We start from the raw sequence: 18,157 nt of genomic DNA on the forward strand, positions 1-18,157 counted from the left end.
CCAGAAGGGACACTGTCGAGCCTCGCTCCCAGAAACAGTGCGACTTGCGCGGGCACCAGGTGGGATTTGGCGTAGTTCACGGAGAATCCCAGGTCCGTGAGGAGTTGGACGGTCCTTGCCGTGTGGACCACGGCGAGCTCCCTCGTCTTGGCGCGGATGAGCCAGTCGTCCAGGTAGGGGTAGACGTGAATCCCCTCGCGGCGCAGCTGCGCCGCCACCGGTGCGAGGCACTTGGTGAAAACCCTGGGTGCCGACCGTAGTCCGAAGGGAAGGGCTTTGAACTGGTAATGACGCCCTTGGACCACGAATCTGAGGAATTTTCGGTGCCCCTTTAGGATGGGAATGTGGAAGTAGGCATCCTCCAAATCCAACGACGATAGGAAGTCTCCTTCCTCCAGCTGACCCAGGACGTGCTGGAGGGTGACCAGCCGGAACTTCTGCGCCTTGATGAACTTGTTCAGGCGTCGCAGGTCCAGGATGGGGCGCCATCCTCCCGTCTTCTTCTTCACCTCCACGTGCGTCTTGTCCTCATGAAGGCAGTAAAGGCAGAAAGAGTGTTCGTCCTCCTTGAAGACGTTCTGCAGCTTGCATCCAGGGCAGACCCTGAACAGCTTTCCGGGCGTCGAGCTTCCCTTCTCCTGGGCCATCTCCGAGACCGGGCCTGAGAAGCTTCTGGAGTCCTCCGAAGTGTAGCTCGACGAAATCTTCACCCTTGAGGGGCACAGATGAATCCGACACGGGTCCCCGTTGATCGGATGTAGGATCGGTGGAGCTTGAGGCTCTTTTGACCGAAAGAATCGAAGTTTTTGTGAAAAAGCGCGAAAAATAGCACTAACGCTCGAGAGCAATAGCACGAGGATCCCAACACATGAACGTGCGGTAAAAATCTGAAGATGGCTGCCGGAGGAGGTGCTTAGGTAGAGGGCAGTCATTGGCTGTGGTCAGTATGACGCAGAGACCAGTGATTGGTTATTACTACGAAAGACAGATCAGAAACGAAACTGATACTGGTTTTTTCTTTACCGAGGATTCCCAGCCTGACGACGGGGAATATTCATGAGCATGTGAATCCATGCCAGACCCCATGCTGGAGAACTAGGTTCCCTTCAAGTAACAGCGCCACAAAGCCCAAGGGCCGTTTGTGCGCTATACAAATGTAAAAATAAACTAAATGGCGAGTTAATGGTGCAACATTCGATAGTGGACATCCTATATGACATATTTGAGGGTGGGCCCACCATACCGCGAATATATGACCTCCTACACACTAGTGGGGTTGCTTCCCCTCTGGAGATAAAAGGGAAATGGAAAGGGGATTTGGAGGTGGCGGTTCGGGGAATACTGGGATACCACAAGAAAGTGTCACGTAATGCGAAACTGCAGCTTATACAATTGCTAGTGCAATTGCATAGGGTCTATTTGACAACTCAGCAGATCTCCACATTTCCGGGTCCAACAACACAAGGTTGCCCCAGGTGCAATGCGATGGATGCAGGAATGCTGTTCTAGGCATGTCCAGTGGTGGGGCTATTCTGGCAAATAGATTACCAAAAGCTGGGGTGGAAATGGATGTGCTCTCCCTGGGTGCATGCCTGCTGGGATGCTCCACACCCCCAAAGTGTCGGAGACATGTTAGTAAACTGAAGGATTTGGCGTGCATCTTGGCCACACGCAGATTAGCTATGGCATGGAAATCGTTCAGAGGCCCGAGGATAGAGGAATGGTGGAGGATCTTTATAGGTGGGGAGTCGCAGAAACGGTGGCATGGAAAGGGGCGGTGCAACGAGACCATGAAGATGCCTTGTGGGGAAAGTTCTACACCAAACGGTTTACCATGACAGTCCCAGAAGAGGCAGAGGCGGATTGACTTTAGAAATAGCACATGAGGCTCCTTCTCTGAATGCCAAGTGCTTATAGTGTAAACGGGATGAAGGCAAGAAGGACGGGGGGAGATTGGGGGGGGGGGGTTGGGGAATGTTTGGGTACGGTTTAGGACCGGCTGGGAGGGAATGTTGGGGTAGGGTTTAGGACCGGCTATAAACTGATGCTTGTTGATATTGCATTTTTTAATGTTGTGTCAAGTTATTGTTTGCGTTTTGGTAAAACTAATAAAATACGTTAAAAATAAAAAAGGTTGCATGAACATACGTATATGGTTGTTGTTGTGGGGTTTCTGTCAGTCTAGAGGACTCAAGCTTTTCCAAGAGTATGTACAGCATAATCTTCTTCCAGGACCCGATTGATGTTGGAGGAGCTTTGAAGGAGTTTGGAAGTGGTGATGTTGGGTGGAGATGGCATTTGTATTGTGTACAGTCACCACCAAAGTGGTTCCCAGACAGGGTGCAGCAGGGGATTGGGGGTGGGGGGGATATGGTGTATTGGAATAGGATAGTGAGTGCAGCTTCAGCTCGGTTTTCACAGTCTGCTGAGCTTAGTGCAGTTGTGTTGGAGTGCCCATGTGCTGTTGATACGGGTTATGCGTTTGTTGCAGTGTGGTGAAGTGCATGCAGGCTACTGTGCAGAGAAGTGGTTGTGTGGGTTTCTGTGTGAGCTGTTATCTAGTTTGGTTAGCGTTTTTTTTTTGTTGATGGGTTTCCTAAAGCCAAGGAAACTGGGAGTAGACCTGTGAAATTCTTGCTGTAAAGGGTCATTTAATGTGTGCTACATGCATCATGCTACTCTAGCCACTCGAGGTGTAAGTCACCAACATCTGCAGAGTGATTTTGTTGCAGTGTTGTCATTTTCCAGCCAGCGATTGCAATCTCCCAATAAATGGGGCTGGCGGTGTGAAAGTGACTGCATTTGGAGTCGTATGAAAAGATTGGATGCATGAGAGTGTTAGATGGTAGCTCAGCATGGACATTTAGGAGGTGGAACAAAGTGATTGTGACCAACCGTGATAAATTCTGGGCATTTGTTGAAGAATTTAATCAGACACAATGGCTTTGGGCGAGTTGCTAGGTAGTCATTATGAAGAAGTCTGCTGTGAGGACAAATAGACCTATCAAAGATCATAGAGGTCATGCGTGTTAAGCTATAGACCGGTTGGGCAACTCCCAAATTATTATGTACACAGTGTTCTTTCGGGGTCTTGGGACCCTCAGGCGTTTCAATCTTTGAAAAGAGCAAGCACGTTATTGCAGTCTGGTCAGTAGTCTTTTTTTAAATGGAATCAGTGGATCATTAGCCCTTACCGGGTGAGGGGGGTGCGAGTGTAAAGCTAGTGGGGCAGCAAGCGCAGGGGACTGGCCCCATGCAAACAGACTAACCAGCATGACCCTTTCTTTGCCAGTTGTCCGGGTTGCTCTGGGGTTCGTTAAAAGTGTGGGAGATTCCCCAGCTTGCTAAATCATTAGCCACAGCCAGGTTTGTGGGATTCCATGCCGGCAACAGAAATGCGAATGGCCAGCAGAATTAACACATGTACCATACAATGGTGCACAGCTCGCTCACAAGCCTGCTGCTATGATCAATAGAATATATTACAGCTGCTATCACAGCATACCCTGCCAGCTACCTCGCCCAACATTTCGTACCCGGTTCAGCTTTGCTCAACTACTCGACCATGTGGAAATAAACACCCTACACATCTGACTGACGTAGGATTAATGCAATGAGGTGACCAAAGCATAGTTTGCGCTCTAGTACAATTTAAAGAACAGTGCGGACTCAGGGTAGAGTATATGGCTACTAATGGAAATTAGCACATTTACGATATGCTCAAGAAGCCACATTTCTTGCAAACAAAGCTCACTCAAAATAGATAATTTGTCTTTGCAAAAACGGACACCTGAAAGATAAACTGATCAAAACTCGATCCCGACAGTGTCAAATAAAAACGCTGCACCACAATCCATTGGTCAGAAAAGATAGGAGAATGCCCTCAGTCCAACAAGACAGAAGAAAAAGAGAACAATTGCAAATAAACCAGTTACCACACTACATTCGTATTGCCAGTTCCTGTACCCTGGCACCAGAAATCAGATCAGTGTTCAGAAACTACGTTTCGCTTAAGAACTACCAAACTCACGCCATAGGTCTTTTACTACGCCGAAAGCCTTTATGCAGGCCTCACAAGACTGTTGCTCATACTTACAGTGCACCACAGGATCCAAGTCAAACAACTCTGCAATGGCCACTGAGCAGACATGTCCCATGGGATAACAGGAAACAAATCCCCATTTGCTTTTGTAGCCACTAACCTAGTGCACCCTGCCCGGGAAACTGCCTACAGGAGGTCCAACCTGGCATTTTTTAAACAGAAAACCTGGCTGTTCTCGGCCCATTGGAAAGAAATACAAATGCAGGCATCACTGAAGGCCAGGAGTAGCAAAGAGCAAACCACAACCCAATTCTATGATTACTTATGCAATGACGAATAACCATGCAAACACTATATACCATTCTTCAGCCTGGACAGCCCTACAAAAGTAAATTAGGCAAATGTCCCACAGGATTCCAGTAAAATCAGTAATATAATCTACACATAACTTAAGTAAGCAATGACGTATGCTGCTGTTTAACTGTACTGGCAACAAAATAGCCCTATGTGCATAGAACTACTCCACTCCACAAACCAGACGGCTTAACAGGAGAAATGTCTCAATTCCCAGAGAGCAATCAAGAAATTGACTTAGAAAGGCCATAACAAACGTCAGGTCCGTCACAAAATAGAGGCAACTAATCCAGTGCAGCAGCGGCAAGACTGATAAAAGCAAACCGTACACAAGGATGCTAAATTCACTCGCATAGTCAAGCTATTTTTTTTTTTTAGTTGGCGAGCGTTGCCCGAGCAGGATTGTGGTTTCACTTGTTTAAATGTCCACTAGATGGCAGCATACAGTGGATTAACCTCCAGAAGACCATTCAGTACGAAGATAATTGCAAAATCAGATTGGGTACTTGGACCCGAATGTTTATTTGGGAAGAGACTTGTGGTTGGTTTAAAATAAAATCCTAGGTGCACAGAATGCCCTCTGCCCTGAACGGAAATGCCTGAAGGATCAAAGCCAGCTGATCACAATCGACTTTTTTGCATTTGTACAGTTTTTAGTTGAGGGAAAGGATTTGAGAGTGGCAGTGGAGGTATTTAGGTACCACTGAATGTCTGTACTTCATTGATAAAAGTATTTTTGCAAGTTCTGACTCACCAAAAACCGGACTGTTCTGGAGGGTGAAATTGTCCAGGAGCTCAGATGTATTTAAAAAAATAATAAAAAATAAAAAAACAGGTTACCTTATCAGCTTATTTCAGAGAACTGCACTACCAGGCCTATTGCATAGCCATGCATACCCTATTGCATACCCATGCTGCACTTATTACCTTCACACAATACAGATATATCCCAAGAGTCAGCAAAGTAACTATCTTACACTATTGGTAGAGTAATCTGCGTTTTAGGTCCCCTTTCATACAGTGGTGGATGGCATCCTAATGAAGCTGCAGGCCATTTCAAAACGGAAAACATTCATGTGCCAGAAATACTGCCACTGAAAAGATTGGTTCATCCTATGTGCAAATCCAGTTAGACCCCCTTATAAAGAGTCTCCCTCTGTTCCTAAAACAGGGTGCCATCCCATTCAAATACTGTGCAAACTGGCAACCATCTACATTTGCACCCGTAAAATGGCAGCCCTACATGTACATTAGGACTCCACAAGTACATGCATATATATACACACAGAGCATGCAAGCTGGTATTCGTGTACATTATGCCTTCACCCCCGGTGTGGGGGCAGACCTGGCCTTCAACGACCTGCCAGCCTAAGCCCAGGTGGGCCCAAGCAAATCCAGTGCCACAGCGAGGGCTGAGAATCGTTAAAGGCTATGTCCGGCCCCCACAGCGGTGGTGAAAGCCATTTGCACCCTAGGGTTTATCCAGGGTTCGTATAGTCCCAAACCCCGGCTTTGGGAGATTGGCATCGCTAGCGATGCCAACCTCCTGAAGGGGAATCGAGGGGGGGTAGGGGAGGGGAAGATGCATGCTGCCATAGGGAAACTGGGCTGAGTCACTTTTCCCCAGACGGCAGCCAGAAGACAGGAGCGCTGGGACCAGCAGGTTTCTGATGCTTTCTTCTGCCTAGATACACATGCTATGCATAGGCCCACATCTAGTAGTAGTATTACATTTGTTTTTGAAATTCGGAAAGGGATGTTGACTGGGCGTGTCAATACCATCCCTAGTGTGACGTCAACTGTATCCATGCTCCTTAATGCATCGAGGTCCATCGGATTGTTTTGTTTCTGACATGAGGTAGCATGACGTGTAGCGTGAGTACAGATGTAATAAAGCACATAAAAAGTGATAAAGCCAGAAAGACATCTATGCTCCTACTACTAGAGGGGAGTAAGGGTGGGCGCATGTGAATCTAAGCAGATACAAGCATCAGAAATACAATTACGGTGAGTAATGTACCACTTCCGAGGCTTGTGGATCAGCTTAGATCACATGCTATGCATAGATTAGCAAGCAGCATCTGTAGGAGGTGGGTTGTGAGAAGGTACAGCTGAAAATAGATTTATTACCATCCCTTGTCCCACCTGTGAATCTGCTTTAGAGTGTCAATGCAGTAATGCCAAGTAAAGGTATGTATGGAACTCCAAGTAACAGCTTAGCAAATGGCGTCGAGGGACATTTGCAATAAATGCAGAAGTAGCTCCTGTACCAGTTAGCTCTTGGTGTGAAAGGCAGGGTTTGCTTTGATAGAGAATAACACAGCTGTAAGCACTCTGAAGATGCTGTTCTTTGAAGTGTGATCACCCTCCCTGCCAGGTGCTATGGAGACCAACAGTTGATACGTTTTTCTTAGGTTATGTCTTGTTCACATAGTACAAAACTGCCCTCCTTACATCTGGTGTATGGAGGCTCTTCTCAGCCAAGGACCATGGATTTTGAGAAAAAAAAAAAAAGAGGGTAGTTGAATGAACTGGTTAACATGGAACTTGGAGATGAATTTAGGTGAAAACTTAGGATGTGTTCCGAGTACCACCATGTCCTTGTGTAAAAGAAAGTGTCTTGCACCAGCAATCCTTGTAGCTCACCAACTAGTCTTAGCGAGGTGATGGCTACTAGGAAAGCGGTCTTGTTGTTTGTGGCCCGATTTGTGCATAGGCTCAAAGAGGGGGACCCACGAGCTTTGAGAGTGCAACATTAAGGGTTAGCGAAACAACCACTAGATCGCCCCACTGAACACTTGCCCGAGACCATTGTTTTGCTACACTCCTTCATTAACGCATGCGCAGCCGTGCGTATGGAACTAGATCCATGCATGAAGCCTTCATCCCGAGCAGTCGCATTGCCTTACATACAGTTTTAGTGGATAATTTTGAATTAGCCATGCAAAATTCTTGTGACTTGAAATGTGTTCGCTGGACACAGGTCTAGGACCAGGTGCATGGTTTGGTCTTTCTTGGGAACAATAAGAACTTTGAATAGGTACCCTTGTTTACCTTGTTTGCTGGGACGATTTCTAGAGTCTTTCTCCAGCAGTGCTCTGACCTCCAGCAGTGTGCGTTCTTCCTGCGTAGTCTTCCTTTGTCTTGGAAGGTGGTTGGATGGTCATTGTATGAGCTCTATACAGTAACTGCCCACCACAGTGGCTACTACCCACTTGTCTGAGGCAATCCCCTCCCATGCGTGGGTAAATTGCGAAATGCGACCTACTGGAGAGGCATGGGAGGGGACCTGGAGCAGGATGTTATCTTGGAGGGGTGGAGCCTCTAGCTGAGGAGGCCCTGCCTCTAGACCTTCTGTAACTCCTTTGAATGTTCCGAGGGGAGCACTGTCTTTTGCGAGGAACACCAAGATGATGCTTGGCCACCCAGACTATAATTAGAAGTGTTGTGAATTTTGTCCCTGAAAACGCCTTGTGTAAAAGCGCTCCTCTGCCAAAGGGTTTAAGATAGTTGCCCAAGGGACTTTAGTGTATCAAACTCCTCTTTTGTGCTTAAGCACGTCCTCGACCGCCTTACCAAACATGGAATTGGGTTCAATTGGCATATTCAGTAAGGTGGCTTGGGTTTGCCGCTTAAAAGCCAGATTGCCTTAATCAGGCATGGCGTTTAATAAGAGTGCCTTCTGCTATTATTCGGCCAGCATCATCAGCGGCATCAAGGTTATTCTTTAGGATGCAGTTGGCCACTTGCTTACCCTCAGCCACTGTGTTTAGGAGCAGCGATTTCAACGGCTCCGAGACAGTCTTAATCTGCTGAAGTATTTCGTCCCACTTATGGCAACTAGTTTGCCAAGAGGGTGGTGTTATTGGCAATTCTTGCCTGGTGGGCAGCCACTTTCCTGCCCAATTTATACATCTTTTTACTCTGCCCATCAGGAGGGGCCTCATCGGAGGCTAGAGGTGTACCCCGCTCTCTTGTGGTGGTTACGAGAGTCAGGTTTTAAATGACCCCTGATGTACAAGGGTCAGAGGGGGCTGGCCCGAATATTCTCAGTACAGGGGTTGACTGCCCTCGTAAGTATAGACGAAAGTAGGGCAAGCTTAATGAGTCCCTGAATAGACTGCGGGGGGGGGGGGGGGGAATTGTGCTGCTGCCTTTTTGTCCCCAAGGATGTCATCCAACAAAGTCCTTATCCACCAGGCCTCTTGTGTATCGATTTTGAAATGTTCTGCAGCCAGGAGGAGCTCACTGTACTGCAGCTGGTCATCTACCGGGGAGTCAACTACAGGCTGGTCATGATGGTCCGGAGATTTAATAACAGATGTAGTCCTAGTCATCATAATACTGGTCACCATCATATCGGTCCCCTTGCGAACCAGGATCTTTGAGAGCCTGATGTGTCCATAAAGGGTCTTGGGAAACACCCTGTGAGGTGCTTGGCTGTGAGGTGCCTAACCAAGCTCTTTGTCGTTGGGAAGAAGAGGGTCCCTGGCCTGGGAAGTAGAGGATTTAGACGTTGAGGGCAACGTTTTAGAGTTTGACTTTAGGAATATGTCTGGCACATGTTTCTCAATGAGTTCCCTCATTTTCAAGGTAGTGGAGGGGAGGGGGGGGCCGCGGACATCGAAGCGTCTTTGGACGCATGTTCTCGGGCACCCGAAACATGGTCAGGTTTATTTGTGGTGTTGGAAACAGATTTGGACATCTGTTTTGGGTCGGTCATGCGGAGAACGTGATGGACCAGAGGACAGGGATGTTTTGCAGGACATTCCCTTTGACACTGCGTGTGCCTCAACGGTCGAAGACGTCAGCTGTTGGCCGTGGGATGTGTTTTGCGTAGAGTGCAGTGCGAGTGCCTGAGCCACTGGGTGTAATCTCCATAACAGGACCACCGGCCTGCTTGGAGTTCGCCGCCATCGCTGGATGCTCCCTCTACGTCAATAGCGGCCTCGGCCTGCATGCTGTGATGGACCCAGCGTTTTGTTTTACGTTCCTTTAAAGTTTTAGGCCTAAATAACTTGCAAGATTTGCAGTGTTTTTCGAGGTGGTCCCTGGGAAGACAGTGACTGCACACCTCGTGTCCTTCCAGGGGTGCAGGAAGGGCAACATTTAAAAAGTTGCTTTTCCATACTACGGGGTGATGTCAGCCTGGCGATGGAAAGGTAAAGATAAGGAAGGACTAGACATTCTCCAAGGAGAAGTTATGAACCTCTCCCACTCTCCCTACTGTGAAGGGCCAAGGCCCAGTGAGGCCTGTGTAGGCCGAAGTCAAGTTCATTGAGACGGTATGGGCAGTCGCCTGCGATTAATCCATCCTCGAAAGCCAATGGAGACCTTGTGATGGTACGGCAGTCGAAAGGAAATGAAGTCTATAATTAAAAACTGATAAAGGCGTTAGCCAGAAGGAAACTGCAACTTGCGGCCGGCTATAATGGCTGAAAAAAAAAAAACAACCTGAGGAACCTCGCTGTGTGAAGGACCAAGGGTACAGAATATATATAACATGCATTACTCACCGTAATAGCATTTTTGATGCGTGCATCTGCTAAGATTCACATGCTGTGTATATCGACATCTAGTGGAAATCGCAGAGTATTGCATCTTTCTTTCGAAGATCGAAAGGGGACGTCGACATGAGTATGACAAACACTATCCCTAACATGTGTAGTGTACCCAAATTCCCTCACAAGTGGCAGTCCCTCAGGTTGGTTTTTTTTCTGCCATGAGGGAGCCTTGTAGTCGGCGTGAGCGAATACAGAAGAGGTGTAAGGTCTATGTTCCTTCTACTCCACGAGGGGAGGAAGGGTGGGCGCATGCGAATCTAAGCAGATACAATCATCAGAAATGCTATTACGGTGAGTAATGCACGTCTTCTGGTGCTTGCTGTGCGTAGACTAGCAAGCACTGCCCAGAGATGGTGGTGGGACGTGTGAAGGAACAGTAGCACCGCTTGTCCAACCTGAGAATCCGACCTAGGGTGTGTGCATCTATGCAGTAGTGCTATGTAAAGGTGTGTACAGAACTCTGGTTGCTGCTTTGCAAATGGAAGAGGAACATTTGCAATGAGTTCTATGGTAGCCTGTGCACAGAGTGGCGTGTGCTCTAGGCGTGAAGGGTAAATCTCTCTTGGCAGGAGCGTAACACAATGTGATGCAGTTTATAATCCACTTGGGTAGCTGATTTAGAGATAGGGCCCCCTTCTCTACCAGCTGCCACTGAAATGAAGAACTGGTTTGTTTTTCTTAGTGGCTTTGTTTTTTCCAGATAGATAACTGCTCTTCCATCCAGTGTATGGAGGCTTCTTTCCACCAAGTTAGTGGGTTCGGGAAAAAGGTGGGCATTTCTATGGACTGCTTTACATGGAACTCGAGATAAATTTAGGCGCAACGTGAGGGTGTGTGCGCAAAACTAACTTATCTTTGTGAATCATGACTAATGGGTCCTGAACTGAAAGGGCCTGCAGTTCACCAACTCGCCTTACAGAGCGCGATCGCCACCAGGAAGGCGGTCTTGCAGGGGATTGCTTTAAGGCTAGGCTTGTGAATTTGGTTTAAAGGGGGGCCCCATTAGTCCGTTAAGAACATTCAGGTCCCACCCGGGAGCTGGGTTGGAAATAGGGGGATGAAGTCTCCTTATCACTTCCATAAAGGATTCAATTACAGGACTTTTCCACCATGAGACCTTGCTCTGGGACATGGTGTATGCTGAAAGCACGGTTAAGTGGACTTTAAGAGAATTGAAAACCAGTCCTGAATCTAACAGGTGAGTTAGGTAAAGGAAGCTCTCTTTAGGTGAGCATTCAATAGGATTCCATTTGCTGGAGTAGCAATGCCTGGTGTTAGGTTTAAGTGCATTAGAGTATGTCCATGCACCTTTGAGAGAGTTGGAGGTGCCCAAACTCTGACCTCAGGAGCCAGGCTGCTAAGGTGAGTTTGAAGGCATGGACGAGTCTCGCCCTGGTCTCGAGACAGCATGTTGTAAGGGCATGGCAGCCTCCTGGGAGGGGAGACGACATTGCCATGAGATGGGAGAACCATAGTTGACAGGCCCACATGGGGGCCACTAGAATCATCCTGACTGGCTCTTGGTGCATCTTGTGCATTATTCTGTTGAGCAGGGGAACTGGGGGTGGGGCAAATTTCCCCGACCATGTTTATCCAGAGACGGTTCCCCTTGGAGCGGTTCTGAGGGTACCTGGATGCGTAATCTGGGCATTGTGCGCTCCAGAGTTGCAAACAAGTCGACCGATGGGAAGCCCCAGTCTGCGAGAAATTCTGTACAATGTCCTCGTGCAGTCGCCACTCGTGCTCTACGGGTAGAGGGAAGTCTCTGCCGAGTGTCTGCCAGAAGATGGAATTCCCCATGGAACATTTTGCGACAGGAGGAACAGCTTGTGTTTGAGATCGTGTGGGCTCTGGGACCTCTTGAAGGCCTTCCTGGAGTAGGCCCCAATGGATGTCGCTTTAGCTAGCCAGGAGAGTCATTGTTTGCGATCCTGGTTGAATAGGCCACAGAGGTAGTAATCAGTTTCCCGAACTTGCTTGCAATCTTTACCCGGAGGGGCTTCCGCCATGGACAGTGGAATCCGCGCCCTCTTTCTAGTGGTTGTAACCAGGGAGTCTGGTGTGGTATGACCTTGTATATACATTGGGTCAGATGGAGAGGGGCGTAATCATTTTTTCAACCCGAGGGTCGACTGCCCTTGTGAGCGACGGGGACAATGAAGGAGCTAGTTGCTTTATTGAATGGAGTAATGGGATAGCCAGACTAGTGGGAGGCTTCTCCTTGAGAGTCGGGGCCTGCCTCATGTGTAGCGATCTCCAAATGATTGGCTGCGCTCTTTAGCATGGTGTTAAATAAAATCTGGTCATCCACAGATGACGATTGCCTTTGTTGAGGTGAAGGTGGATCTAGACAAATTATGTCCGGATCAGGGGTGTGGGTGGGTGGATGAAAGCCAAGGCCCCTGATCCCAGTCTAGGTTCTGGTCAGCTGTGTCCTGAGCAATGAATTGTCCTCATATGTATCCTGTTCTGAGAAATCCAAGACCTCCTCTTGGTGGACTTGTGTAGAAACTGGACGTTTCTGCAGTTTATGTGGAATGGGGCAGGAGTCCTCTTCCCTAGGTGTCTTGGGAGTAATACATTTATCTGAAAAATCTATAAATTGGGCCATTTTGTCCATTTAATTCTTAAATCTCTGCTAGTACACAGGGAAGATGCAGAAGTTTCTGGAGGTGGAAAGGATTGGTCAGAAGGGGGGAGCTTTTCCTGATAAAGCCTTCGAGAGAGGCTGGGGGTTGCCGAATACTCATCTCGATGAGAGGGGGTGGGGGGAGGGGGGGGGGGGGGTTGGTGTCCCTGTGTTCTGCTGCCCAAAATGGCCGCGAGACTTTCGGCAGCTGAATGGTAGGTCTCGGCGCGCCTTCCAGTGGGGTTTGCATGTCTTTTTGGGGGGGGGGGGGGGGAACGCCCTTTTTAGAGGAAAGCCGTTGAATGCCGGGAAGACAGTTGCATGGAGGGAGCTGAACCACAAGGTTCGGAAGGCGCTGAAGTTTTCGGCGGGCCTGTTGGCATTACACGCTAACTCAACGTCTGGCGAGGAGGCTTTAGGGGTGGTGTGTTTGGGTTTTAGTTGGGAGTGTGTGCCTTTGTCGCCGGGGTGTAAACTCCCCATAACAGAGCCGGTGGCCTGTCGGCTAGGGACAGGCATCTGCGACATGAGGGTTCCGCTGAAAGTCGATAGCTTCTAGTTCAGAGCCATAGCTGCCGATGGATTCCTAGTCATCTGAAGCAACGGCGCCAACGGGGGAAATGGCTTTTGGCCTGCATCGCGTAGGCCGCCCACCGTTTAGTCCGCCTTTCCTTTAACATCTTGGGACAAAAGAACTTGCAGGACTTGTTGGTCATAGTATCAAGGTAGACATATTGCAACGGCAATGGTGTCCTTCCATGGGAATTTGCAGTTACACGACGGACACATTTTAAAAGGGTGTTCTCTCCATAGCAGAGGGTGACGGCAGCTAGACCAAATAGGGAAAAAGAAAGGAAAAGGAAATTCATTCTTGAAAAAATAATAAACCCAGGGCCCCACTCTCTAATGTAAGGGCCTGGCTGGAGGGCTGAGGCCACGCAGTCGACAGGCCGCAAGCAGTTCTCCAGTTACTGAGCCGTTGTGGATGTCTTCGGTGGCAGGAAGCCCACGAGGCAGTCGTACAACCAAAGTAATCGGGAGACTAGACGACCGTACGTCGTGGGACAAAGTATCAACTCTTACAAGCTCTGCATAAGGCGACCAACTAGTTGGGTGGAAAAAAATAATCTGAGGGCCCCTCGATGCGCGCGGGCACGTTAGGGATAATGCTACAGTCAACCCATGTCGACGCCCCCTGTCGATCTTCGAAATAAAGATGCAATAATCCAGGATTACCACTAGATGTCAGACTAAATGCAAAGCATTCAATTCCAAGCAGATTCACAAACATCAGAACATATATAAAATATATATAAAGAATTAAAAAAAATATATGTTACCCACAGAAGGGCCTCAGGTGGCTGGAAACAGCGGACGGAGAAGTTGTATTCTCTCCCACCGGTTCAGCCACCAGATTGACTCAATGCCCTTCCTCGGGTCCGAATAGCACTTCTGCAATTCAACGTCCTACTCAACCATGCACATTAGCACCCTCTGCATGCTGACATTTCTGTTCCTAAGGACAAGATATGGGCTATCATCATCAAGGTGCAAGAAAACCAACAATGTTGGGCCAGAAGACCGCAATTAAATATTACTCCAGTTTGATTTTTCGCTTCAATGACTGTGTAAATTATTCTTAGTACATTTAAAAAAAAAAGGCACATTCACATTGCTGCATAGGTTTCTTTACACACCAAGCACGTTTCTAATAAAAAAGAAATTCTAGTCATCCTCACTGGTCAAGTACATTACTCCTGGGTAGAGCAGATCAGTTACTAATACTGCAGGTCCAGTAAATATTAGAGGCCTGCATACAACCCCATAAGCAAGATAATTTCTAAGCTATACCATCCATCCTGTAACACGCACATGCTCAATTGAATAGGAGCACAATCCTCCAACGAGACACCAAATCCAATACAGTGACGGCTGGTGAATTGTTTTATTTGGAGGGACCTAAATATTTCACCCAAATATGCCCTCGTGACCAAGAGTAGCGAGGGAGCCGGAACCAATCAAGGAGGGCTGGGTGGTCTCCCCCAAAGAGAACTTTCTTTAAAATAATGGGTTACAATGGTGCATTTTACAGCACACTTTCTTGAAAAATGTGGTCACCAATACAGTAATTGGTTTTGAAGGATGACAAATCCAATAGGTGCAAGTCCTCAACAGTGCAGAGACTCTTTCTCAAACAGATTTTCAGGATAGCTATCTTATATGGCAGTATAAAAATATTTTCATGCTAGCTGCGTCATACATTTCAAGGCTAGATGCACAAATACATGCCAGTAGTCCCATAAAAAAACGTTTGCTTTGCGCATGCCAGTAATAGTAATATAAGAAAACATGTCCACACTTGTACTGCCAATATATGGCAGCATCTCCACTTAGCATACTCTAGTTGGCTTTATGAATGCCACAGAATAATGCCAGTCTACCTACATAATACTTCTCATGCTTGCGTCATCATAGATCCCCAGTAGGAAAAAGCCATTCATTATGTGAATGTGTGTGTGCGTGAGACGCTGGGGACTAAATGGGAGATGGGTGTGATGCTGGGGACAAGGGAGGTGTGCGAGGCACTGCTGTCCGAGGGGACAGCCATGTCCATTGTTTACCATCATAGACTCCCATTTAAAAAAAATGCCATGCCTGCCCCTTTGGCCCTTCCCCGCCTGTGCTCCCCCACCACACACACACACCATCTCTTTATGGGAGGCGATGTGGGGCCAGGAGCAAGCCAGTATTTTTTACTAGGCATCCATCATCAATGCCCAGTACAAAATGCCATTCCTGCCACCCCTCCCCCTCCTGGGAGCAGCGTTTCAAAATGCTGTTGCACACCCACACCATTCCCAACCACCAAAAACTGCTCCCAGTGCACAAGCACGCACACAGCATCCATTTGCTCATTCGCACGTGTACCCACCATACACAAGCATACACGCATTTAAATGAACGTACCTTCTGCCCAGCTCATGAAGTTTCCTCCCAGTGCTCCAGCTTGCACGTACAGGAAGCAGAGTTGTTCCTGCACTTGCGCACAGCAGCCAGCGCCATGACAAAATTCCCTGCTCCATGTCTTGTGGGCAGGGAGGTGGTGGAGAGCCCACTCACACATACCGATTTACAGTTGTCCAGCTTGGGGAAGTAAAGCACCCCCGCCCTTGCATGGCCCACGGGACATGCATGGTTGGGAAACCGCGTTCATCTGATAGTTCAAACCAGCCCAGGAGTGCAAAAAGCAGCTGAGTGAGCTCTCAGTTTACACTGGGGTGGCTCCTCCACAATAGGCAAGGGTACCCATAGGTCTGCACCCACCCCCCCCCCCACCTTCTCCATTAGGGAAGAGCCACCACTGCTTCCAATAACCAACGTTCGCACCCACTAGCCAATTCAAATTACCACTCAACCCTTCACCCTATACACAAGTCAGAAAACAGAAATCCGTCAGCTTGAAGAGCCCCCATATCACAGGCCAATACACTTTGCGAATCTTCCCCACCACTGCAATAAACCCTCCTCCCAGACCCATGATTACAGCGCGGAACTTATTAGTGCGCAACACAAAACGCCTGTGACCGCCTAAGGAAGCACAAACCTCACAGGTCACCAACTCTTTGAGCATCTCGCTAGTGAACAAACGCAGCTGCTTCAGATCCACATGCATCAATACCTACATTTTGTCAAGTTGCCATTTCCTTTGTCCCCCTTTAACTCAACCACCCCCACAGAACAATGTCAAACTGGTAGGCGTCAATTAAATTACATACCCGTACTTTCTTATAATCACACAGGTACTCTACTTCAAAGTCACATATGTTCTTCTTGTTGACTTCCAGCAAGGCACATGACAACTTCTCCAAGCGGCACAGGTCCTGTAGCCGGTCCCATGAATACTTGCAAGAAACTACACATTCTGGGGAAAAGCAGACAAATTATCACACAGGGTATGCAGTGGACAGCAAGGCTACCTCACCCACACAAGCAAACAGTGCTCTGCTCTGTTGAATTGCAGTATTGTAGTGGAGTGCATTAGTGGTCCAGTATTCAAAAACAGGAAAAGAAATGCTGCATGGCTATACATACCACACAATAAACCTTAATAAAACTATTTTGAAACGGTGCTCCAATATTCCTGCCCTATCTGAATAAGAAAGTTAAGTTACATTGGATCTTAAATGCATGACCTGCTAGGTGCAAAGAATCAAAGAATCATGGCTTTTTGCCCGCTTTACAAACCTCCACCCCCCCCCCCCCCCCCCCGCCGCTTAGGAATCAGAATCTCTCATTAAGAGAAAAATCATTTCAAATTCCACCCAAAAATAAATCTAATTTAAATCTTAGCTGCAACCACGACTGTCGCACATTGGCAAGGGGTTGCTTATAGACAAATATTGTGCGCGTTCATGAACATAGATTGAACATTACAGTTAACTAAGATGCTGCCAAATATTTCCCCTGCTCCAACTGCCTTCGCAGCAGGCTCCAGTGAAATGTAACCCATTAGCCGGGTTACTATTCATTTATTCAATACTTAAGCTGCGCCCATCACCATTGTAGCGACCTTACGGCACCTCACTTTTCTGAGAAGGGGGCCATGGTGAACTTGTCAGGGCGTCATGCATATGTAAAATAAATGGGGGCTTAAAAAGGGTTAGGACAGGGCGATTAGCCAGTAGACAATTTAGTGGGTGGGGCGGGGAAATCACAAGGAACAATCATGGTTGTGGAAGCTGGGGTGAGTGTTGAACGGATTTGTCATGAGCAAGCTCGAGAGAAAGTTTTAGGAATGTGCAGTTTGGCAGTTTGGTTTAAGCCCAAGGCTGAACTCCGATGGCAGTATCTAGATCAGCCCAGGCACAGTGCTAGATCTCCGTGTGTGGTTGAGCGACTGACGATAGATGTGGTGAAGTGGGCTCTAGCAGTTTGGCTGCTTTCGCCAGCTTAGTTTTGTAAGAAACAACATGTGACAAGGGACCAAATGTTTGGCAAGCCAGTTGACCGATGTGCTAGCATCAAGCGTTGGACATGTACATAAGAGTGTGAAAATAAGGAGGGAAGCGATAAGGGAGAGGAGCTGTGATAAACTGGAGTCAAATATGTTCTTAAGCTGGTATAAAAACTTAAGTTAATCATCTGATGAGGTAGGGCACACGTTGCACAGTGGCATCGATTTGTTGGGTGGAGGAGGAAGAGACTTCACTTTTTACAGTGTTTATTGGTTTAATCTCCTCCCGATTTTTATATGCATTTGTTAAACCATGTGCTTTGGTGTTCTTTCACATTTGACAATGAGCTGATCACTTACTTTGCCGGTGGCTTAATTTTTAGGGAAATGTATAATTCTTGCACTTCATCCCCTCACCTAGTGAGACCGCCAGCACTTTCTGCTCGACTTCCAGACCTTTCTTTATATCCTGAACGAGTGGAGCCTTTCCACTCGTTCCACTCTTCTGGGCTCTACCTTTTGGAACGCTGTTCTGTTTTTTCTACGAAGTCTAATTTCCTCCATCTCGCTTAAGGCATCTGTATTTTACATTTGCAGCACACAGCAATTTATGG

The 18,157-nt window shown here is 47.7% G+C and overlaps 1 protein-coding gene across 1 annotated transcript in view; it reads right to left on the reverse strand.

The window, feature by feature from the left end:
• Positions 1 to 18,157, reverse strand: part of SUV39H1 (SUV39H1 histone lysine methyltransferase) — a 154,344-nt gene that overhangs the window by 71,418 nt on the left and 64,769 nt on the right. The window contains exon 3 of the mRNA XM_069647522.1: positions 16,366 to 16,511. Coding sequence (XP_069503623.1) covers positions 16,366 to 16,511 — 146 coding nt within the window. The remainder of the gene's footprint in view (positions 1 to 16,365; positions 16,512 to 18,157) is intronic.

The sequence above is a fragment of the Ambystoma mexicanum genome, chromosome 2q (genome assembly GCF_040938575.1).
Source record: "Ambystoma mexicanum isolate Mex_15411 chromosome 2q, UKY_AmexF1_1, whole genome shotgun sequence".
Lineage (NCBI taxonomy): Eukaryota > Metazoa > Chordata > Amphibia > Caudata > Ambystomatidae > Ambystoma > Ambystoma mexicanum.